Source organism: Haliaeetus albicilla, chromosome 27 (assembly GCF_947461875.1).
Source record: "Haliaeetus albicilla chromosome 27, bHalAlb1.1, whole genome shotgun sequence".
Lineage (NCBI taxonomy): Eukaryota > Metazoa > Chordata > Aves > Accipitriformes > Accipitridae > Haliaeetus > Haliaeetus albicilla.
Window position 1 is genome coordinate 20,624,290 of NC_091509.1, and position 24,810 is coordinate 20,649,099.

Below are 24,810 nucleotides of genomic sequence, written 5' to 3' on the forward strand. Positions count from 1 at the left end.
TCCGTGCGAGCTGCAGCGAGAGGAATATCCCTGTCAGCCGGCGCTTGCCACAGATCCGTGTCCTTGGCTACGGCACCGGCTGCTCACTCATTTCACTGAGGAAACAGAATTTACAGGATCTAAAACATCTCAATCCAGAGAGGCAGATTTAGAGGGATTTCACTCAAGTGAAACAGTATGAGCTCTTTGAACTCGTAAAGCTGTGTTTTCTCACGTTCAGCTCTGCAGACCCCAGGCTCTGAGATTTGCAGTTGCTTTCCTGAAGCAGGGTCAGGGACAGAAGGTTTGCTCAAGGAAGCACCCAGCAAAGTTTGGACCATTTTCCCTTACCTTCCCCTGCCGAAAAAAACCAACACCGGCAGTACTCTGTACACAAGGTTCGGGTGACTTTGAGATAAGGGTTCAAATCATCTTGTGACTATGTCACTACATAAGTGTCTCCATTTACAGAGGGTAAGGGAGCATCAGAATTCACAAGGACACATACAACTGGCAGGTATTAGTTGGACTGCATCACCAGAACACATTTGCTAATTTAAACGAAAGCTCTTGCAACGATTAACATGCTTCTGAAAATGTGTGCGCAGAGCCTGCTGTAACCATGCGGGCAGAAGGCATTTGGGGATTTTGTGTATTGCTTGCAGAGTACAAATTTTCTTTTTTTTTTCCCCCCCTTTTTCCAAGCTTCATGCAAACACACAGTGGGACAGCAATCCTGGGAGGAGCTGCTGTCATTAAATGCAGCTCAGGTACCGCTGACTTTCTCTAACTTGGCCAGGACAGCAGCTCTTGGGAGACCACAGGCTATGAATTCCTAATCGCTGCTGTAATTAAAACCAGAGACGATGCCAAGCCAGCCTCTGCCATGCACCTCCGCAATTTTTTCTTGTATGGGCACAGAAGATGAGGAGTTGGATGAACGTTCAGTTCCCAGCCTAAGGCCCGTCTGGGTTGTGGTCGGGCTTGGCCGAGGAGCGGGGACACCGGCCGTTCCGCAGCAGACTGGTCTCACACTTGCATAGGCAGAGATGCAAAAGGTTTTACAAGAACAAGTGATCTAATGAGATCTCTGACTACAAAAACTGAAGTCCAGCCTTTGTTGTGCTTCAGCCACAAATGTAATACCCAGTTTATTCAGAACCTGCAGATTTTTTCTCATTTGTTTTAATTAAAGAGGAGAAATTTGGGAAGCTCGGGGCACCTGGCCACCTTTCTATTTTCAGCTAGTTTGAGATTAGGTCAATTTTATTCTCCCTTTTAATAGTTTTACACTAGAGGGTTTATGGAAATAGTAATGCCACACTTTATAGCAGGCACAAAGCCAGCTCAACAGTGTTAATCACAGAGAGGAAATGCCATCAGATACTCACTGGTCATTATAGCTACCGAAAACCTTACAGAAGAGTTGCACTGCCACGAGACAGGAAGCCAGACAACCTGCCAGCCTTACAGACTGCTTGAGAAAGGCCAAAGGGGGTGATAAACTTAAAGGGGAAAATACGAGCACCATAAGTATCTGAAACTATGAAAGAATCAATGTGCAGAAATCCAGTAAACGGCCCCGAAACGCAACAGAAGACAAGCGATCCTTGGCTCACATACTTTTGCAGGACTCCTAACCACTTCTGCCCTACACGTGTAATTGTGGTATAAACATGTCACCACAACAGTGACCCGAAATATATTATTTCGTTACTTGGCCCATACCCCTCCGCGAGCAGCTCGGGCACCGGCGACCCCGCAGCCCTGACCCATCTCACGCTCACTTAGCTGTGTATACTGGGACCCTCTGTACTCTGCAAGGATTAATCAGCTGTAACTACTCGGGATTCAGCAATTATTGGGATTATCGGCCAAGCTGAGGCTAACACTATTTAAAACTTCCCTAAACTTTACCTGCTTTTCCTCCTAAAGTGACATGTTTCACTATAGCCCTTTTCCCCATTTAAAGTCTCTCACCTTCAGTCAGGTCACACTGAAGCAAACTCCCATGGCTTCCATGCGATGTATCACTACTTTGATTTTTGGGACAGTATATTTTCATCAAAACTGTGTCTTCCATTAAAAATAAAAATGCCCCCGACCCACCAAAGCCAGACAAAAACAAACTCTTGCAGGTGCTTAATTTCACCCACTGTGAGTGAAGTAATTGACTCCCAAGTGCAACAATATATAAGCCACAATTATTGTGTTTTACTTAGGTTACACAGTTCTTTGCAGGGTCAAGTCATAATTGTATATGTGATTTAAGAATCAAAGCAAAGGCATTAGTCCTCATTGACTATGGTTCCACTGTAACTCAGGGAGTCATAATTGGGAAGAAAAGAAAAAAAAAAAAAAAAAGAAAAAGGAATCAGTTTAGAGATAAAATTGCTTTTTTGGGGGGATTATTATGCCAGGACTCAGACAGCATAAGGAGGTGTGAGAGGCAATGGATGCAGAACACGGATTTGCTGTGGGACGTCTATTTGCATGGATAGCGAACAAGGGAGGAGAGGCACACAACACCTGCGAGGCTGTGGCACTCTCCGGGGACTGGACACTGGAGAAGCACCCAACGAGCAACAAATCTAATAAAAACAGTTTATAATTTTTATATTTTATTTTTACTAATGAAAATCGTCCTTCTCCCTTTCCTTTGGGAATCAGGCCGGTCCAATCTGTTAAACTGGCCTTTTGCCAACAAGACTGTTAAAGAACGGGGTTTCAATGGTACATAAGCCTCTTTAGCTCGAATTGCTTTCGTGCCAGCGGAGCTCAGTGCACCCCGGACTGGGTGTCTGGGGCATGGGGAGCAGACGTGATGCCATCAGGGACCATCCCTGTGCCACTGCCTCCCCGCTCACCCCCCCAGTGCTGTCCCTCCCCGGTCAGCAAAGCGGAGTTATCTGCCACGGAAAAGGGCTTTCCATCCGGGTCAAGCCTCTTTGATCTGCTGGAGAGGAATAAGGCAAATAAACTTCATGTTGAGGAAGCCAGCAATGCTTTCGCATGACCTCTGGTTACTGAGCGGAGCAGGGAGAGGACAGGGATGAATGAAAGGGACCGGTTCAACGCATGGTTGGGGCTGTGGTATGAACTTGGCCAAGTGATGCAAGCTGGATTTTTTTTTGATTTTTTTTTTTTTCTGGAGAGGCAGGCAGTTTCACTCTGGGTGCAGAAAAATTGTCTCAGAGAAGAGGCTGCCAAAGGATTGGGTACTATTATACGTACATATATATAGACATGCAATTATCTGCATATGTGGATGTATATGCCTCTCTGTGTGTGTGCACATATATACAAAAAAAATAAAATTTCCCCCTGCTCTGCGTGACTGATAGTTACCACTTGTGCCACTAGCATTATCGCAGAGACATCTCACACTCCTGAAAAAACTCCTTCTCACCGAGCATCTGGTGTGTGAACAGCACGGGCTCCTCCTCAGCACCGCGCTCCGCTGCGGCTCCCGGGGACGGAGCCGGTGGCAGAGCCCAGCACTGGGCGCAGGGTCCCCGCTGACCCACCAGCCTCCTCCTCCTCCTCGCCACCCCAACGCCAAAGGCAGGGTGCAGACAAAGGATGGGAATCTCCAAGCAACCCGGAGGAGCGGCGCTGGCCTCCGCTCCGCGCTGCCGAGAAATGGATTTGCAAGGAAATGCATTTGCAAGACACAAGATCTTTGCAAGCATCCACTAAAAAGGGGAAAATGCTAACAAGGAGCTCAATGTCCTGAAAGTCCAATTTTACAGAAAGAGCACAGTAATTGCACATAAATAGAGGTATTTAAAGTATCTAAAATATCTACAGCATACCAGTCCCCTTGCCAAGAGAAATTATTCAATAAATAATTCAGCAACTGTGCGGAGATCTTACTTTACACACTTCTAATGTTTCAGACAGCAAAATCCACTACCCAGCTGGCTGGAAACGCTCCGTGCTCGGGACCACACCGACAGCTCATCCTCATCCCTCTGCGTCAGGTCCACCTATTGAGCTGCTGATGCCAGACGCCCCACGGAAAGCTTCATCCTCCAGTTCCACACCTCCTCACCACGCTCAGGCCCAGCTCACAGGTGTGAACTAACCTAAAAATACCTTTCGCACCCTTGAGCAGATCAGCACAGCAGTACTCTGAAGCCACCGTGACTCCTGTACAGGAAAGCTGAGACTGGGATCCTGCTCCAAATCTGTCACTCGTCTGGATAACGAAGCATTAGGATGCCTGTGCAAGTATTTTAAGTTCCCTACCCGAAGGGAAAAACTCAACAGCTCGAGCTCTGTTGCCTCTGAAGTCTATCAACTGCCTAAGGCACGGTGATGAAAAAGCTCCTCTAACTGCTGAAACGTCCTTAAAATGTTACCCAGCGCCAGCATGTGAACCAGAGTCACAAGGTTTCATTGACCAGGCTAAAAACCCCAGCCTGTGGTTGCAGAGGATGAAGTTCAGATGGCAAAATCCAGCTGGGATATTTTTGCACCCGCTGTCCTCCTCAGCACATCCCTCTTGTGCCAGCGTGGCTGCTGTGTGCTTGCCCAAAGCAGGCTCAGGCGATTCCTCCAAGCTAAGTCGTAACCCAGCCAGAAGACAAAGCAAACCCCCCGAGCTATGTGGTTTTCTGACTCTTTGGTCTTCTGCCTGCAGCTCTATGGGGACCGCTTACACAGCTGTGCCAAAACCAGCTCAGGGGCTGCAGTTTCATCTGGGGAAACCACAGCATACTTCCTTAGCTTGCAGGCAGTGTGGGCCATGGGAGCAACCCATGGAGGTGACTGAAGCAGGAGAAAATTTGCCCCTCAGCCTTATGGCAAAGTTTACAGGTGCCAGTGAATCCTATGCATGTTTGCTGGGGCTCATATTTAAGCGCTGTGCCCTGCAGGCATCGTTAAAGTGGGGCTGTTTTCTGTCTCTGCATTGCACCGTGGTGCTGCTCTTGCCAGGGCTGGGGTCCGGTTCTGGAAGCTGCTTGCAGAGCGTCTGCAAAGCTCCCCGCTTCCCAGACGTACCCACGATCGTTTGTAAGTCTCAGTTCTTGGGAAGAAGGGGTTTTGTTGGGGTTGGGGGGGACACACACAATGACACATTGATGGTTGATTGTCCCATATACTATACAGTTCTTGAATGCTGCGTGACAGGCAGCAAACAAACAGCTTAAATAATTGCATAAAAATAGTTATCTGGGGCAGAGTACAAAGAGAAGCGCTGAATGGAGAGGGAAAAGGCAGCTGCACCCATGACAGCCAGTTTTGCAAAGCAGAAAGACGAAGGTGCTCTGCAAAGAGCTTGATGGCTTATTGCCAGGCAAAGCTTTGACATTTGCCTTCAAATATTGATTGAATTTAAACAAGCCTTGGTACTGTCTGTAGAGGCCGTGGTCCTGCTAAGAACCTCACTAACCTGAAGTTTTTGCAGGAGGGTCAGTGCTGGTGAGTGCAGAGGCGCAGGGACCACCAGCCGTCTGCGGCAGGGGAAGGAAGGGGTGTCCAACCACAGCACCCAACGGGCTGGGGAAGTTCAGCTACGGACCTTGCTAATTCCCTTTTCATTGTTCCAGTTTCTTTTTTTCCTTCCTTTCTTCGATGAAAGGCACACCTTTCATTGCTCAGCGGAGGCTGCGATTTGCCGTAGTGCCGCTTGTCTCAGCCTCGACTGCACCTGCACTCCCAGCCCCAACCCACAGGCTACCCAGAGCCCTTGGGGATCACTTTCCGTACCCCTGCTAACTACACACTGCCTTTCAACGCGCCCAGGTGGGATGGAACCCCCTCTGCAGCTTGCTGCAGGGCTCATTTTCAGTCTCCCCACCTGAACACTCCAGACCCAAGCCCTCTGTGGCCATCTCAGTCTGCAAAGCCCCTGGTAGCCCAGGGCTGGGTGGAGGAAAGGAGATTTTGGGTGAAATTTTCTGCTCTTGCACGCCCAGGCAGGGAATAAGCAGGTACACGAGCATGGTTTGCCCTGGCTGTTTTGGGCTGGCTCTGCAGGTCGCTACCAGGCAAGGACAGGCATGCAGGCAGGTCCTTACACTGCCGGTTCCCAGCCCGGCTCGGCTCTCCGTGACCGTTCACACCCTGCCCTTGGCCACGTCTGCGTGGTCAGTATGTGCGAGACCGGTTGCAGTGACACGGGGGGGGTTGAAGGGACACCAGAAGGCAGGAGCTGGCCCTGGTTGCTCTCCCACTGTGTGCACATGCTGCACTAGGTTTCATTTCTGCTTGCTGTTTGCACGGCGGCATGGGGTGACCCAAACCCACGCCACCGCTGGAAGGGGCCATGGGGGGGTCCGCCCCACCAGCTGCTGCCCCCTTCTGCCTTATGCCCACCCTGGGGTGCAAGGCTGTTGGCCGGAGCAGGCAACTGAGCTGGCACTAAACTAATTGTCCTGCAAAAGTAACAGGAAAAAATGGATAGCTTCCAACCAAATCCATGCCTGGGGGCATCATAAGCACCGGTGCCATGACGGAGCCAGAAGCGTGGATGCAGCGAGGGCAGCTGGAGACCTTGGCAGCAGCATGGATCAGGGTGGCTTCGTTTAATGCTAAATTGCAGCGTGTGGTCGCAGGGGCCACCCTGCACTTTACCTGGCCACGGCCAGTGGGAGCAGGGCAGTTCCCTGACTCACCACAAACCCACCTCCTCCCCTGTCAAGAGCAGACCGCAGCCGAGCCCATGCAGGCTGTGATCCCCCATGACATGCCGGGATGTCGTGGCTGGACGGCGTAACAAATCCTGCCAGTGCAAGGAGCCCTCCTGCCCGCTCCTGCCCCTGGTGTCGTTCCCACTCCCACCATGCCTTTCCCACTCCCACCATGCCTTTCCCACTCCCACCATGCCTTTCCCAGGCGCCAGCACAAATATTTGTGCAGCGGCCCAGGGAATGGCGCAGGGGAACTGATCCAGCTGCAAACTTTTGGGGGTTTGTTGCTGCTGTTTCTTTTGGCGGCAGTACCATAATAAAGTAGTTTCTGAATAACACTCCGAGCATTCTGCATGGCCATTGCCTTACATTCAGGCAAGCGTGGCAGCCCTGGGAATGCATCATCCAAAGCAACGTAAAAACGTAAACAAGCTTATAACAGAAGACCTTCCATAACACTTAAGAGACAACGCAATGGCATGCCTAGAGCTAGTCCTGCAGAGGATAGGAAAGAACAGGAATATTTTGTACACCACTTCCCAGCCATGCGTTAGCCTGTGTTGTTTTGCTGACAGCTCAGACCGGACTGAAACTCTTACTTGGTCAAATTTCAGTTTTGTCTTGCCATCTGTAATATCAATAGTTATGTAGAAAGTGTTTGCAGCAGGGCTAAGCAGGCTGAACTGCAGCTGGCATTGCCTCCGGCTGTGAAGATCCTGGAAATCAGGCGCCTTGCTGTCTGCAGGAGGCTGCCCATGCAGTATCACACCGCAGATTTTCATCTGCTGCTGCAAAAGACCTAGACTGAGGCCACGACCTGCTAGCTTCTACCATATAATAGCTAAGAACTGTCTTTGTTATAAGGAACAATTCTCTTTAAGGCAAGATTACAGCTTGAAGAGCTCCAAAACTTGCTGACCTGCCACCACGGTAAAAGCAGAGCCACATGAACAATGAGCGGACCAAAAGGCCGTCTGCCTGTTGTGCGTCAAACACGTGCCCATGAAGACGGCGTTGCGACTGTCATGCTGGAATCCAAAACTAGAAAATGACACCAAAAATGGGAGCTTAAAAAAAACTAACAGTCATGTCATGATCTAACTATAATAAATATAGTTGTATCCCTCACTTAGAGTAAGCTGTCTATATTTAGGCCAGGTTAATTACCAATCAAACGCCCTGCAAGCTGTAGCACTTTTCTGAAGGACCCTGTCGGCACAGATGGGACGGAGTGAGGGGACCCCAAAGGTATAAGCACACCTGGAGAGAGCAGGGTTTTATCCAGACCCTGTGCACATCCAACATGACTGCCTGAATCCAGCCCAGGCTTCATCCCAAAACAACCTAGCAGCCAAAGAAGGCTTTGAAAGTTGCTTGAGGCTTATTTGGCAACCTCGCAGTGCAATAAGGGGCAAGAAAATAAGGGTTAAGAACGCGGCAGGTTATGTGCCAAAAGACCTGAAGGAAAGCGACTCCCTCCTCCCGCTGCAGGTCGATGGAAGGCAGCGGGGCAGGCAGCGGGGCAGGCAGCGGGGCAGGCAGCGGGGCAGGCAGTTCGGCTTCACCCGCTGCACGAAGCTGCCGGCTCCCGCCGTGCCCTCTGCCTGCCCGGGCTCCACGCCAGCGGCCTTTGGTCATCACCGACACACGGTGCCCGCAAACAGCCAGAGCTTCTCAAAATAATCACCGCATATTTTCTGCGTGCGAGAGCATCGCCGTGCTTTTAAAGGAACATAACTCTGAGTTTGTGTCTCGCACGTGAAGCCAGTAGAAAGGCTGATTACTGCAGAAACGGTCACCGCGTTAGGGACCGCTCTCACGGTGCTGGAAAACAGCAAATAACCACGTTTGGTTTCTGCAGGTTTTCCGAGGAGGCCCCGCAGCCGTACCGGTGGCCATGCCCGACCTGCCACGCTGTACACCTCCAGGAACAAGCAGGGACCCTCCACCCTCCAGGACCCTCTCTGCAACCCCCTGAAAGCATCCTCTTCGTGTCCCCAACCCGACGTGTCCCCAGCATGCCAAAGGACGGGACGCACCAGGGACTGGCACGCACTAATGTGACACGGCAAGCAAGAAACCACGCTCGACATCCCGAGCGGGTACTGCGTGCCCACAGATAAGGTTTCCACGTTCTGTGCCTAACACCAGGGTACACCCTGCCAGCTTTTGCAGCCCACGCGCCAGCAGGCTCTTCCCACGTGGATGGAGCACGCACATAAGGAGGTGTGAATCCACAGCGTTTGATTAGAAACCGCGTCGTGCGGTACATTTAACGCTTGTAACCTACCACTGCCGTGCAGCTTTGGCAAAGGCGCATGGCAGCCACCGGTGTTTGGAGATCCCACGGGCAGCAGCGTCCATCACAAAGAGCCCACCTTGGAGTCTGCGTGGTTGAAACTCAATATACAGCAAGCCTGGAAACTGGCAGGGCGTCAACCACAACGAAACGAGTTTGCCGGTCTCTGCGGAGCTCCCGCTATCGCAAACAAGCCCTGACGTGTGGGACCGGGAGTTTGGGGGAATAAAGCCCAAACTGGCAGAGCCCTCCCGGGGCAGCCCCTGAAACCAATCTCCATCGTCTAAGTGACCTTGTCCCGGCTGCGTGGCCAGGCTGCGGGCAGAGCCGGTGTCCCCGCTGAGCCCACAGGGACCTCGGGGGGGACCCAGAGCCCCGGAGCCCCCCAGCCCACGCGGGACCGGCCTCCTGCAACGCTGTGAGCTCCAGCCAAAGCCGGGCTGGAGCTTCAAACCCCCAGTGCTGTTCGAAACATCTGAAAAAACAGGAAACTGCAAAAGCCACAAACCCTTTCTGGTTGTGCTGGTGTTTCGTCCCCGTCCTGCCAGCCGGCTCTCCCTGCATCGCGACACCCAAAACCGCAGCCGAGACCACCTTTTCCCGCAGCAGCAGCACCCGTGGGGTCCCTCTCTGCACAGAGGGAGCTCCCACACCCCTTTTTTTGTTTTGGTTTGGTTTTTTTGCTCAGCACCCCGGAGACCCTCTGCGGTCACCCCGGGGCTAGGTGAAGCCCCCCGGGGTCCCGCCCGGAGCCACCCCGTCTCCTCACCCAGATTTCAAGAATAATAATAAATAATAGAAAAAAAAAAAACCCAGCCGGGGACTCACCAGGTGGAGGGGAAGCCGGTGTCCCCCCTCCCGGCGCAGTCAGCTCATGGCCGGGGCTGATTTTCCTGGACTTGTTGAAGAACTGCTGACTCCGGGACGTCCCACCCCCTTCCCATCTGCAGACTGCTGAAAGAAGTTAAGCTTGGCTAATATCAGCTTAAGCCGTATTAGCACAGCAGCAGCAGCGCTCCAGTGTAACCCTTGAGGCACTGGAGACTCCAGCTGCCGGCGGTGGGAGCCTTATTGCGGTTTCTCGCAGATGGGCAAGGCTCGCCCCTTCTGCTGCTGAATATTGCATGGGTTTGACACGTCTCTTCGTCGTACTGGAAGCTCTACGGCTCCTAACAGGCTCGAGGAAAGGCTTTTGGATGTAAAACTGCAAAGCCTTCCTGCAAATGCTCAGTTTAAAATGAAAGATAGCATCTTTTTTTTTTTTTTTCCTTTTTGGGAAAAATCAGCATAAAATGAAGTTTCTGACGGTGAGAAAGCCCGCATTGCCAGTCCTAGTTTGCTAAATGAGAGACTTCATAGCTTGAGTAGAATAAATGCAAATCATCTGAATCAACAAAATAGCAAGAGAATAACTATTGCTAACATCATCCTTATGCTGTTACATATATTAAAAGCAAAGAAAAAACCTGGCATTTGAGCCAAAACCAGGGTTTGCTAATTTACACTGATAATAACAAAACAAAAACTTTCCAATTCATTTGTGGCGGTAAGATTTGAGAGATCTGGCTAAGACATTTACCCTAACTAAAAGAACATGCCTTTCAACTGAAAGCTAACAGTCTCTGATTGCTTCCAACTCCCCACTTCTGAGCAAAGATAACCCCGGGTGGGCCACTCCTCTGGGCCCCACCAGGACCCTCGCTCCGTATCGCCACCTTATTTACTATTCTAGTCCTTCTTAGAATTGTGACAGTCAAGCAAGTCACTTGAGGAGTCCATCCCTCCCAAGGAATCGATACCTGGCTTTGTTAACATTGAAATTACTGTTTTCCTCACCTCTTTCTTTTTTCCCTGAAACTGTATATAGGCTAGATCTCCACATTCACTTGGCAGAGAAGAGGGGAGCAGAGGGCAAGATGCTGTCTGAACACTCTTTTACTATTATCATAGTTAAGAAAGTTTCTGTCTGACCCGTCCTAAATTGTACTTGTGATACTGAGCACATGGAGTGCGTAGTGGAGAATTCTCAAAGAACACTTAACACTCAGGAATGAAGAGAATCTTTAATGAGATTTCAGGCAAGCTTGTCAAACATCACTTGTTTGGCTCACATGTGGATATTCTGCAATCAGGTTTAATTCATAAAATCGCCAGGGTAGGGCAGGGAGTACTGGCCTAAATGGTCTGCAGGTGTAAATCAGCATCACAGTGCTGGCTTAATGGGACCCCAACAATATTCACCAGCTCAGATTCTTGCCCCTTTGTTCCTTATGAGCCACAGCTTGACAGAAACTCTGTAGTCAGGAAAATATTTCAGGTGTGTGAGCAGCTCTGGGCTGGCTGGACCCTTGGGTGCCTGTAGCCCATGGATACAACACAGTTGTGTTCATGATGGAGTGCTCCAGAGGGGATGTGGGAATACTGACTTTAAATAAATATTGGATTAAAACCAAGTTACTGTGCTGCATTTATTTAGAAGAGGTCTTTCAAGCACCTGTTGATAAGGGATGCTCTTGCCTAGCTCCATGGAGCTCACAGTGGGCAATATACCCTCAGCAAAGGCGGAGGGCTTCAGTAAAGCAAGTGTTTTGGGACAAGCTTCAGACCCTTCTATCTCCCTGGTAAATTCCCTGAGCAGTTATTCCCATTGTCTTGTCTTGCTTCCATTGCACATACATAGAGCATAAGGACTCGCTTGCTGGAACAACCATAGGAGAAATACAAGGGAGAACAAAGGGAGGAAACTGGATTTAGGCTTCCTACCTTAAGGGAAGATAGATGTAAGCACACTCTAAGTAAGGCACAGAATAAAAGCTTCCCCAACGCCCCGGCGTTTTCTGCCAGGTGCTTTGCAGAGCAGAGCAATGGGGAGAGCTTTTTACAGCAGACAACCTCCTTTTTTGGACACGCAGCTGAGGAAAAGCAAGCACTTCACCATAAACAGGATTTTGCTCTAAGAGCCTTTGGCACTGGAACTCAGAGGACAGTTCAAGTATGTGTGAGAGCCTCCTGCAGATGTATTAGCTGTGCTCTGCAGAATGTGAAGCTGAGGGCTGGCGGGGCTGAGCCCGGAGGTGCTGAGCACCCTGGACCCGGCCAAGGCAAGAGGAGCTACAAAGCCCTTTGTGCTTCAAACCAGGACTCAGGTGACTTCGGTTTCTGTAGAAAGCTGTCCAAAACTGACCCTCACCTTAGTGTGTTAAGTAGCGGGGTTGTTCATACTCTACAAGTACAAAGGAAAGAAGACTTCACCTTTTGTGCTGATTACTGCTCAGTCTAAAGCCCAGTGAGATCCAACTACCAGTAAAATCAATGGAAAGACTTCAAAGGACTTTTATGGGATTTGGCTGAGACCCCACCTGTCCAGGAAAAAAAAAAAAAAGTTGTATCAGTAAGTCACAGTGCTTTTAATGCTTACAGTTAGAATTCATGAGAAACACAGATTAAGGCTGAATTTTAAACAGAGTGATGCTTATAGCCAGGAGGATGCAGAGCCATCAGAGCAGCTAACCAAAGCTGTACCACCACGAAATCACGCTGGGCTCAGAGCTGGCCTGTGAGCTCCTGGGCTTTCATCGCTCCACAGCCCAGAGTCCCACACGGCGCTTCCAAATTCTGAGGATAACTCAATAAAAACTGCTGCTTCATCTTTCAGGATGGTCCCATAACCCAGGGCAATAGCTTCAGTTACTGAACAGAAATCTGCCAACAGTAGCTCTACATTCCTTAAGGCCTATCCATGGAAAATCCTGCCATGACTAGAAATAAAAAACAGCCACTAATTAAAATAATGAAAGTCATGTAAAAGATGGGGGAACTTTACTCCCTTGTGTTTCTTTTTAGCAGTCTCTTTTTTCTTTCTATGTCTTCTGGTCAGATATTATGCCTGTATTGACTATACAGCATATATTTTTGACCACTTACGAAGCGCAGCAGGAAGAAAGCATACTGTATGAATAGAGGATTAATTCAATAATTAGGAACACTAATATGAGGCTACCAGGCAAGTGTTTCTGCCTGCTCTCCCTCTAGCCCTCAATTTCCTTACACCGCAGGGATGCCAATGGATGGCAGAGGAACAAAAATAAACCCATGATGATGATTTTATTGCTTATGCATCTCTTCCCCAGCTGTCATCCTCAAAACAGTTTACAGGCACCCAGAAGCACAGGCTCCATTTTGCAGCTGAGCACAGTGGCTGCAGTGCGCAGTGAGGTGCAGGGGCCAAATCCTGCCCCGGTCCAAGGGGCTCCTTTCTGCCTCCTGGCACCCACCAGCCACAGACCCCAACCCCAGCTCCAGTACTGCCGGCAGCGAGGGCCTGGCACTGCACCAGAAAATGGGGCAAAATTGGGGATTGGCATCAACTCACAGAAGGTTTTTTGAGAAATCTGTGGTTGGGCTGTGATTTGAGATGTCCTTAAACATTCAGTTAAATATTTCGCTGAAACATTCTTTCTTCTAACAGTAATAACAAGTGGTTACATTGTTTGAATGTTTTTAAACACTTGGGTTATGTTTCAGGATCTTTGCTGTTGCTTTAGGGTTTGGGGTTTGTTTGGGTTGGTTTGTTGTTGCTGTTAACTAAAGCAGCAATTAGGTTATTTGTATTTTTGTTTCTAGTCAGTTCCACTTTCTGGTTTTCACACCCTGCAGCATGCAGTACGTTTCTGGGCCTGACACTGCTGTAACTTGCTTTTGCTCTCCTATTTTCACAGACATTTTCGAGTCCCCATGAAGACCTTTCTGCCCGTGCTAGATTTTGCAAACTCTCCCCAAGTCTGTGCCTGCACATAAGCGAATTTTCAGTTCAGAGGTACATGGCACCTTTCTGCTGCCTCCTTGCTGGCAGGCTTTTTCCCATCTCCAGCCCCCTTCCCCTTCCCTGCTGCAAAAGCAGCCCTTAAATCCCCCTTTCTGGGTATTTATTTTAAGACATGTGTCTCAGACACTGGAGCAAGGTTTCAAAGAGTTAAGGTGGGGGGAGGCCCTCAGACAGCTCATTCTTCAGTCTCAGTGACCCAGAGCTTTTGCCTTTTCAAATGTATTTAACCAAATAAAGTGAATAGAGGATATGCAAATGTCTTTTTTCCGAAAGGAAACACAGCCCGGGATTGTTGTTGGCAGGTCAGAGCATCACACCACCCTCAGCAGCCTCTCAGCTGCAGGGATTTGCCTGGCCGGGCAAAGGCTGAGCTCAGCCGGCACAAAAAAACCCCAAACCACCACCAAAAAAACCCCTTTCCAGGCAGAATAAAACCAGGTGAGCCAGGAGGGGGATGGACCCACAGCGACCGCAGCCCCATGGGAATCAATCTCATCTCAAAGGTTCAGCGGTACCACTCAGGTATCCTTTCGCAAGTGGGCTGCTCGAAGGAGTTATTGGAACATTTTGTGGAAGAAGAAAAAAAATCTGATTTAGCTCATCTGGACTTATGGAGAATGGGTCTACCTAAAACTGAACTGTGTTGGACATATGAAGTAAAGTACATTTAATATTTCAAGAGGGATTTAATATATTTGTCTTTTTTTCTCTGCCATTGGAAACAATCTTGAAACAAGCTCTAAATAATGTTCTTTCTGCTTTTTATACCTAAATACTATTCCCTGCAGAAACCACATTTAAATCTGCATCATTCACATCTTTTGCAATTTCAGTGCAAGTTTGGCTTAGATCACTTCCAATTCATTTAAATCAACAGCAGAATGATTTACTCTTTTTCTAGATACTTTTTCAAAGAAAAAAAAAAGTTAAATTAAATCAGCTTAGCAATTTCAGTTCTGTTTCCTGTGCCGACCAGCTCATACTTGCCCTTGGAGAGAAAAAAAAAATTAATCCCAGTTTAGCAAACACCCCGGCTGCGCCTCTCAGCTGGTGCCATCTAGCAGTGACTGGACACCCCGGTGATCACCGCAATGTCTGTATTGCTCATTGAGCTGATTTTAGGGATTTGGTAGCCCTGGGAAAGGAGTTGCTTGCTGCTCTGGAGGCGGAGGGGAGTGTGGCTGTGACCCTCGCCGTGCAGACACCCTTCCACGTCTTTCCCTGATGAGGCTGTTCCTGAGCCTCCGTCTCTCCATCACCAGCACAGGCGGGTCAGCGCAGCCCGGGGGCTGCTCTAGCTTGTGCACGGGGGCAACACAGCCTCCATTTCTCAATGGCTGGTGGGAGAAGGAAAGGTCATCTTAGACCCTTTGTCTTCTCGGCTGTGACAAATGCAGTAGCTTGGCTTGCTTAGCCCAGGAAAGGAAGGCTGCGCAGCTTTCCATCCAACGACAGATCAAGCGGCGGCCCAAAGGGAGCTGTGGTCCCCTCTGCACCCAGCCGCACACCGCCTGTGCTCTCCGCAGCAGGAGAAACCCATCCTTTCCAGAGGGAAAAGCTGCTAGGCTGGAGAGGGGCCCTGGCCCCGGGAACAGGCAGGACGGGGGCAGAGAGCTGCCACGTGGGCAAAGTTCTCAGAGAGGAGGCTGGGCTGCGGGTCGGGAAGGAAACATCACAAGAAAACAAATGGCTTGGCTGAGACATCACGCTGGCATCCAAACAAGCAGGATCTACGTTAGTCATAAGCAAATCTAAGCTGAAAGTTGGAAGAATTCAGAGCAAAAGTTTCTAGAACAACTTTCCAAACTGAAAGCGTGTTCACAAGCAGGGAGGGTCACACTTCTGTAGAAGGGCCAGCCGAGGCAGCACCCCACACCAGGTCCCTGCCACCCCAGCACTTGTGCTTCCAGACCCAAAGATGCAGCTCAGAAATGAAGGCTTTGCGGTGACTGCGATCAGGCTGATAGCCTTGAAGCGGCCGTCCTTCATCTGTGGTTAAAGCACAGCCCCAGGTGTCCTGATGGAGCACCAGGGTGTCCGTTCCCAGGTTTGGGACTGGTGCTCCCCTCCTTCCTACCATCACCAAAACCCTCAGGAGCAAGAGTGGTGAAGGCTGTCTTGGAGTTTGGCCACTACACAATGGGCTTACGTAGGTAACCACCTCAGCTGCAGGCTATAGTGGAGAAAAGACCCTTCTCCGGGGTTGTTATTTTTCTGAATCACCCAGTATCTGACTGCTGGTGCAGCGTTCCCGTCGGACAGGAACCGCTGCTCCCGAGGCCAAGTGACATGGTTGACCTCAGCGAGCAAAGCCAATTAACAAACTCCAGGTATCTCTGGAGCCCCTTGGCCTCACCAAGGCCAACCCATCTGACACTGATTTTGCAGTAATGAAGTGGAAACTGTTCACTCTAGTTTACATGTGGTGTTTCTGAGATTGTATCTACACCACCACAGCAGCCACATGGTTGAGCAAATGGAAATGTGAGCTGCAGTCTTGCAACACCATAGCACACAGGTCTAAATGTAAAGAGTTTTCCTCCCTTAATTGGGGGTTTCCTAATGAGATGGTGATTTCCACTGAATGATATCTTTTTTTTTTTTTTGACAAGTGACAATTTCTTCCTGTGGCACAAAAGAAGATGAAATGGACAAGGCAGTTGGCTTTATCTTCTTTCCACATTTTTGAGAGTGGTATACCACACAGCACGGAAGACAGAAAAGCACTTTGTGTGGCTAACTGGGGAGCTTCTGGGACAGCAAGTGCAATATTTGGGTTTTGTGGGAGAATTACTGCAGGGTTTTGCCAAAGCCTGCCATGAACTCAGCCCACACTGAGCAGGGGCTGCATTTTTAGCCATACTTTTCCAAACCATCTGCTACACGTTGTAGCTACATCACTGCTCGTAAAAGCCCAAGCAGTGAGTAAAGAGTGGGCGAAGCATGCCCACAGCAGGGAGTGTGGGGATGAGCTCTGGGTCCTGGGGATGGCCCGGGGGCTGAACTACCCCTGTGGCTTTGAAACCCTTTCCTGACTAAAAATCCCCACTCATCTCAGTGTCTTACCCTTTCTCACCACCAAGTTTTCCATAGCATAGTCTCCAGAAGAATGGTAGAATATTTATAATTTTATCTATATACAGAGCATAAGGAAGATACAAAATCAGGTAAAGCCTCCCCCTTGGCCTCGCCTGCCTCCCCACCAGCCACAGGTCACCTTGAAGGCTCCGTGACAATGTTTACGGTGGAAGGAGGATTTGACACAGTAAATGACTTGTCATCAATAAGCGCTGATAGCACGCTATGGCACTCAATCTGAGCCCAGTGAAACATTTACTCATACCACGCTGTACAGTATCAATGCTAAGTTCCTCGGAGTCTCCAAAAAAGGATTTGCAAAGACTCTGAATCAGCATGTCTGGGAAGAAAAGCCCCAGGAGAGCCAGGAATGGCTCACAGCAAACTACAGGAAAGTGCGGAACGGAGTACAAGGGCTCCCGCTGGGGTTTCATGGATTTTACAGATATATTTCAAACATATTTATCCATATTTTAAAGCCACGTGCTCCCTGGTATACCTTACTTCACTGCGTTTGACTGGTTTCCAGGGTAGGAGGGTATCTGGGTTCACTAGTGCTGTAAGCCCTCCTGTTCAGAGGGAGAGGAGGAGTGAGGCCGAAGCAGTTTGGACACTGGTATCTTGTCCGGAGGGGCCAAGGCCGGAGAGCTGCAGGAGCGGAGCCCTGCGGGTGGCTCTTCTCCGAGCTGCCCGTGCTCCTGGCACCCGCAGCCCTGCAGCAGGGACAGAGGGATCCCGGTGCCAAGGACCTGCGGGGCTTTGGCTTCGCCCTGTAGCACAAGAGACATAAATAGCAGTGATGGAAGAAACTCATTACTTGTATTGATCCATCACCAAAGAACACATGCAGAGCACTTAAAAATAAAAAATCGTATTAATAGATGCTCCTCTTTCCTGTTTGTTTCTGATCAGAAAGAGGGTGATTAAGTTGATAATTTTGTTTGCGTCTGTATGAAGAAATAATCTAGCAAAGCCAAGAAAAAAGCCAAGGGAAAAGAGCTGCCCTGGATGCCTGCACATCTGTCAAGAGGTAAATGCCTCTGTAGTGTTACCTACCATCGCTTCTTCAGTCTCACCCAGACTTGCCTCTAGTTAGCTACAAGTTATTCAGGTGCCAGTTGCAACCGTGCAGTGATGAAGGAGGAAGACGCTGGCATTTCTCTCCAAGAGCTCTCAGAAATGTAATAACGAGGAAAGGTTTAAACCCTGTGGTGCTCTGCATTGTTTGGTGACGTCAAAACAACGGCAATTATATTCTTACTGATGTAATGTTGTATTTCTTTGTTCCTGGCTTTCTCCCAAGTCAGCTTTCCTATTTCTGTGGGTATTCAGTTAATTCAGTTTACCATCTGTCTTCAAAGATTTTCTCCTTTTTTCTTTACTTGAATATATTTGTAATATCCATAGTAGCGTGGAGACAAGAATCGAATAAATGTCTAGATTAGTCCAGAGCAGCAGAGAAAAATTGCTATGTGCTGTCTTTCCCTGCAAGCAAGCAGGGAAATCCAAACACATTTACTCTTTCCTTTTGATGGTATCTAGCAACTGTTCAAATGGAGCAGTAATAGAGGGATGGAGAATAAAAGCAACTAAATATACCTCATCAAATAACGCAGGCTTTGCCTCTTGTGCAGCAGCCAGCACTCCGCGGGCTGGTCTGAGCAGCCTTGGGCGTCTGCTCTGTTTCATACACAAAGCACAGCAGGAAATATTTCTTATCCAGAGACCTGAATTTCAGGGCATCATCAAGGACTCCCGTGTCACAGCGCGAGAGCCGGGTTCAGAAGAGGGACTGTAGAAGTCTCTTGCAACACCAGATGAACCTCCTGCTTCCTCTGCAAACATGCACTGAAATATTTGGAGATGCGCTGGTGCCAGGGAGGAGAAGGGACACCGTGACAGCAGAATTCCCTTCTCGTGCCTCCACACACAGGTGCCTGCCGGGGCCTCCGGCAGCTGCCAGGAGTCAGGACACCAAACCCTCCTCTTCCTCACTGTAAGACAGGACTCATGGGGCTGCAGTCACATGAAATGAGGGGGAAAGAGAAGAGCAGAGGAGTCTCTGGGACTTCCTACTTTTACTGAAGGGGAGAGGAGCAAGGGGTAAACTCTAACCTTGTACTGCTTCAACCAAACCAGCCCAACGTGCAAATCCCCACGGGGATTTGTTGTTGGGCTTGTTTGTTTTATTTTACTATATCACTCTGTGCATCCATCAGACCATCCAAGCCTGCACATTAGGAAATAATTAGCTCTGTCTCTCTCTGACTTCTACCACTGCTTCATTGAGGTGAACATTATAGACCTGTTCTCAACTAGTCAAAACCTTTGTAACGATGCCAGAAATTAATTCAAAACAAACAAGAGCGCCGCGCTGGGCTGTGATGGCCAAGGAGCCCCTTGTTCAGTAAAGCAGCACAGCCGCCGTGACTCCTTTGCAGCACGGAGCAGTGTCTGAGGGGATGGGGCCACCAGAAAACCGAGACCGTGCGTGAGAGCAGCAACCGCGGGCACATGGCTGAGCAAGTGCCACGCTGCCGGGTCAGGCAGGGCCCTCGCCTCTCCAGTGGGATCCATGTCCCACAGGTGACCTGCGTTGATACCCACCTCGGCTGCTCCCGAAAGTGCCGCTGCAAATAGCAATAACAATACATCTGTCTTCCCAGGGCACCTATTCTGTAGATCAAAACGTTGGGCTAAAGTCACGGTCCACACTAAAAGAAGATGAGCATGGTGTTAAAGGGAGGCCACGAGTCAGAGCCGCACCTGAACGGACACACACTTTGGGATAGCTGGATGCACAAGGGAGATGTGTTTGGACGCAGCAGAGTAAGCACCGAGGTGGGAGGCACAGGGATCAATACCGCAGGGTGGACGTGGAGGCCTCAGAGCAGGCGCCCGCACAGGAGACCCCTTCCCAGCGGGCCCAGTTCTCCTCCCGTTGTCATAAACAAGCTTGGTACATCCAGTAACAGAGCTGAGAGCAGCCCCTGGGGCCTTGGGGCCCAAAATACTGAAACAAACACTTGCCTGCAGCCTCTGAGCCAAGTCCTGCTTTCTGATTCACCCACGTAATTCCCTCTGGGCCATATTTGCACTGCATGAGTTTTGCTACAGTTCAAAAGCAGCTGATTCAAGCTGCTGATATAAGCAGCTGTAAGCCCACTGACTTTAATGGGAGCCACCAGGATATTTTCAGAGACAAAATTCAGGCCAGGGATACTAGGTTCCCATTTTTTTCAGTGTGAAACATCCCTTTTCATAATCAAAAATAGCAAGTAGATAAACATAAATAATTACAATGTTTTTCATTCTTGACAATCTCCCCCCTCCCTCCCCCGAATATTTACCTAATGATGCAAAGATGCTGTCTTTTAAAATCATTTGCCCTTTGTACTTCTTCCCCTTGCAAGTCTGCCTGTCTAGAGGAAAGCTGTTTGACAGATAGAGGGGGAAACAGCACAGACATTGAACGTTACCTTTCCTTAGGAAAGACATTTCACACCGGTTCAAAGGACTTGATTTTGAATCAGTGCAGCAGATCAAGTCAAGCTCAGCCTTTAAATACCTTACAGAGAACCTCCTGTTTCAGACTTGCAATAATTTTCTAATCCGGACACACTTTGCATCGTTACCTCCTGCCCACGGAACAATGGGATTCACCATCACCCCCTGCCCGACAGCCGTAACGCACAAGCACGCACACACAGGCGTCCGAGCGCGCTGCCCTATTGCACATCCCCCCTACAAATAAAGCGCCCTCACGAATTTGCCGAAGACGGCCCAACCGAACCAACCGGCAGGATGATTTGGGAGGAATTATGTAATGCATTTTCAGCTGAGCTGGCTGTACCGCCTTGCGATACCATCTCATTGTGCCGGCGGCCGACTCGCACGCATGCAGCACCGTATCCCCTTGCCATCTTTGCTACCCAGTGCGCGCTCCCGCCTGCCTTCTCCCTTCCAAACCTTTGAAAATACCCTTGACTCCGGCGCAGGGGAGAGGGTCGAGGAGCTGGGAGGGGTGGGGGGAAAAGCCTGGAAAGCAGAGCTGGAGTCAGAGAGCTCCGGGCCGGTATTTCCCCGCACGCTGCGGGGAAGGGAACTGGGAATCAGCGAGAGGAGCCCGGGAGGGGGGAGGAACGGGTTGGGTTTTTTTGGGGGGGGGGAGCACTCACCCAGCAGCAGCCAGCCGGAGCCCGCGGAGCCCAGGAGCGGGGCGAGCATCCCTGCGGCGCGGCCCGCCGGGTGCAGCCGCGCACTGCGGCGCGTTCACTGCGCACCCGGGCGCGCTCCCTGCGCGCTCCCTGCGCACCCGGGCGCGCTCCCTGCGCACCCGAGCGGCCCGGCCCGCCGGGTCCCGCACGCTCCCGCAGCATAGGGCGGTATTTTTAGCCGGCCTCCTCCTCTCGCCATCCTTCGTAAAAGGGGCGGTGGATGCCGGCTGGGGTGCGGGAGCATCCCTCTCCCTCGGGAGGGTCAGGAGCAGCAGCGGCTGGGGAGGGCAGGGAGGGGAAGGGGAGAAACTTTACTCCACGGTGGTTGTTATTTTTCACCTTTGGCCGATGAAATTGCCGCTGGACCTTGACCTGCACGGGAGAAGTCCTAAAAACCCCGAGCAGCAGATGCTGAAACACCTAACGGCTTCATCAGTAGGTCGGCATTGCTTCTAGGTGTTTTAACATCTTAAAATACAGTTAACAGCTACTTAAAAAAAAAAAAAAAAAAAGAGACAAACTGCTTGTGTGATACTAACTACATGGAGGGGGAACAGCAGATTTGCATTCTTAGCAATTCCATCTTCCCCTGGAGAAGCCGGCTGTAGAAAAATTAATCTCCAAGCTCCATGGTACAAGAAGGGCTTTGCAGAAAAAGGCTTTAAAAGGGCTGCACCAGTGGCAAGACCACATCTTGCATCCCTCTGGCAATCACAGTGCCAGTGGGGTAAACAGGACTGGAGCGGCAAGAGGCAGAAAACACAGTGTCTTTTTTCCAGCCTTTTGAGTGACTGACATGGCAGATCTGCAAAGCAGGCAGAACCTCTTGCTCAGAGCTGTGATATGTAGCTGATTAACTCTTCATGAGCATAGACCAAGATACAGCAAAAAGTTCCCTGCCTGTACCAGGAATTAGCACTAGTTCAGGTACAGTTACAGCTGTCCAGGGCACACATTTCCTTTGAAGATAAAGGCTTTTGGGTTTTTTAAAGGTGAGAATGAAGTTGATGTAAATAAAGAATTTCCACTTCATGGCAATCAATTTTTCACAATGTGGTTTCCTCTCTGATTCACTATGAACAGGACTTCAAAAAATTTCCTGTATACAGAGGACCAGCAGCTGACTAAAACTGATGTCACTTGTGTTAGTGTCACCACTGCCCACTTCTGAAAGCTGTTAGAAAATTGCCACATCCATTTTACTCCAGGGCTATTAGGCTTCCAAGATCCATGGTCTCAAGGCAGAAAAACATCATCAAGCATGCTAACAAGCGAGCTGGGAACCAAAGACAACTGGATCTCATTCTTCAGACTACAGTTCCCTTGGTAAATGCCTCTACAACAATTGTGACTTCAGCTACACTTGCTGTCATAAAATCAAATCAAACAGCCATAAAGTAGGACATATCTACTGCAATCTATTTTACTTAAGAGTAAAAGAGATTATAGATTAAATACTGCACAATCTATTTTACTTAAGATCTTTTGTCTAGCCTATTCCTACACCCTTCTCTTTCTTGATAAAGAAGAACAGTTTCTTTACTACTTTTTACCTTCATTCCTGCAGCAAATTTTGTGTTGGAAGGCTCTTAGTGTGTCTCATCTGCAGGCTACCCAGATCCTAGAGTCCCTGTGTCTAAGCAAGCCCAGACTTCTTCCTGAACCACCAGTGTCATTTGCTGAGCCCTGCTTCTGGGATCCTGAAAACCTCTGTTAGCTAGAGGTGACAATACTGAAGCTCACTGATAGGACAAATTAAGTTGTCCTAGTGATATGGGATGTCTTGGTCTTTCAGGAGAGGGACCTTTTTAAAAAATACTTCCTTAGGGAAGCTGAGGGACCAGTAGAAACTGGTTGAAGTGCACCAGCACCCAAACCTCCACTAAATAGGTTTAAAGCAAACAGATTTGCACATACAGTTTCACAATGAGTCCTGAAAACACTTTTCCTCCATCTGACATAGGAGGAATGAAGATCATGGACACAAAATACCACCTGGACCTCCATGCCCTTGCCTTGGGGAGCTGCAAGGTGTCTGCCTATGCTCTGCAAAGAAGAGCTTTCCTGACCTCATCTCCTGCAGCAGCTCCTCCAATCTCTATGCAGATTAAAAAAAGACAAGTGACTTCCTGTGTTTTACCACAGATTTCCTGCCTCTCTGAAGTTCTCATGAACCTTTTTCTAATTCTTGACTTTAAAACCTTTGATAGCTTTCTGCTTCTCTGTACACTAGAGTCCAAGGCAAACTCGGCCCAGTTGGTCATCAAAAGGTCCAGCTGCTCTGTCTTCTGAAGTTGTTCACTCCTCAACGGCAGCCAGTTTAAGTGCTCTTACTTAGTGTTCATCATCTGGGATGACAGTAATGGAGATTCTGTCTTCAGAGGTGTCACAGTGGCAGACACCTGTCATGATGCTGACATTTTCCACAGTAAGAAACCACCCAGAATGTTATGAGTCACAGAAGTGCCCCGAATTGCTACTATGCCACAGAGCCATCTCTCCTGCAGAGGGCATACCTCCAGCCAGCAAGAAATTTAAGCCACAGGCCAACAGCATCTTCCTAATAGCCAGAGCAGAGGACAACATCAGAAAAGACTGGCCAGGGAATCTGAGCTTACACCCCTCTCTAAGCTATGTTAAGTTTTCCAATTCACCCCAAAACTTCTTATGGCCAGAAGAACCCTCTGCTCTGTCTTCCGTCACAGCCAGGGCTGGGTTATAGAGAATCTGCACTGTAGCACCTCCCTGTGAATAAACAAATCCACAGTGGCTCCGACTTGCTCTCACAATTAGGTGCAATAACATTAGTCTATCAGAGAAGAAATACCAGTTTCTTATTTCTTGCTTGAATACTTTTATATGTCTATTCAATAGTCCAATGTAATCTGATTGCCCCAAGTTAACACTAATATATATTAAAAAAACACTTAGAAAGTGTTCCATTCTGTTAAATCTTTTTAAAAGATATGTAATACATTTCAAGCTGCAACTTGTCTGATTTTTAATTCAGGTTTTTCAGAAGTTCCTCATTCCCAACCAGCTGGTAAATAGTTACTATGGCAGCACTTTATGCAGAGTGACTCAGCACTTCCCCACATTTCAGTAGCAGTTCTGTCTGCCCTTCTGGTTTCTTATGAAGATAACCTTGCCCTCTCTTTATCATTTCATTGCAGAACTCCGATATTAAGAAGATCATTCTTCCCTTGTGTAATTCAGCATTTATTGAGGGAATCAATGCAAGAATCTGCTAAGTAAAGATCATACCTATTCAGGATGGTCTTTCAGCTTTCCTTTTGTGTTGATCGCAAAGGTATTTGAATGGTTTCCATCATCTCTCAGTGTCTTTTTGGAGCTTTATATTACCCATTGCCAAGTGAGCTAGTCTAACATCAAACCTCAACACACCCAGCTTCAAAATGTCCCAGTCCAGTTGACTGTGAGCAGAAACCCCCCTTCCCTTTGTTATTGTTCAAAGTTCCTTGATTTCTGTTCCTGGGCAGGAACTTTTTTTTTTTTAATTTAAATTGCTTTGAAGGTTATATTTATGACTTGAGTTTTCTTCTTGATCCTTTCTTTGGTCATTAGAGGTGAACTGGTCAACCAGTTCTCATTATTACTAGCAGCACTGCTGTTTGGGCACAAAGAGAAGCCACATACCTTTTTATCTGTACATTAAGGTGAATTGTGGAGAACAGGAATCCACCACAGTCATCCAATCTGCCATGTCTAAAAGCATGAGAAGATTTTGGTGAGTCATCAGTTTAGAAATAATTG

The 24,810-nt window shown here is 48.9% G+C and overlaps 1 protein-coding gene across 6 annotated transcripts in view; it reads right to left on the reverse strand.

Annotated features, from left to right (window-relative positions):
- The window catches only part of ACSL6 (acyl-CoA synthetase long chain family member 6), a 60,428-nt gene extending 39,296 nt beyond the window's left edge, over positions 1-21,132 (reverse strand). For 2 of the 6 annotated variants that reach the window (XM_069772794.1, XM_069772793.1), the window contains exon 1: positions 20,998-21,130. In XM_069772794.1, coding sequence (XP_069628895.1) covers positions 20,998-21,046 — 49 coding nt within the window. In that variant the 5' untranslated portion in view covers positions 21,047-21,130. Of the gene's footprint in view, positions 1-9,744; positions 9,878-12,168; positions 12,276-20,997 lie in introns of those variants that run through there. The other 4 variants (XM_069772792.1, XM_069772797.1, XM_069772796.1 and 1 more) reach the window with 4 other exon arrangements.
- Positions 21,133-24,810: the final 3,678 nt, after the last annotated feature.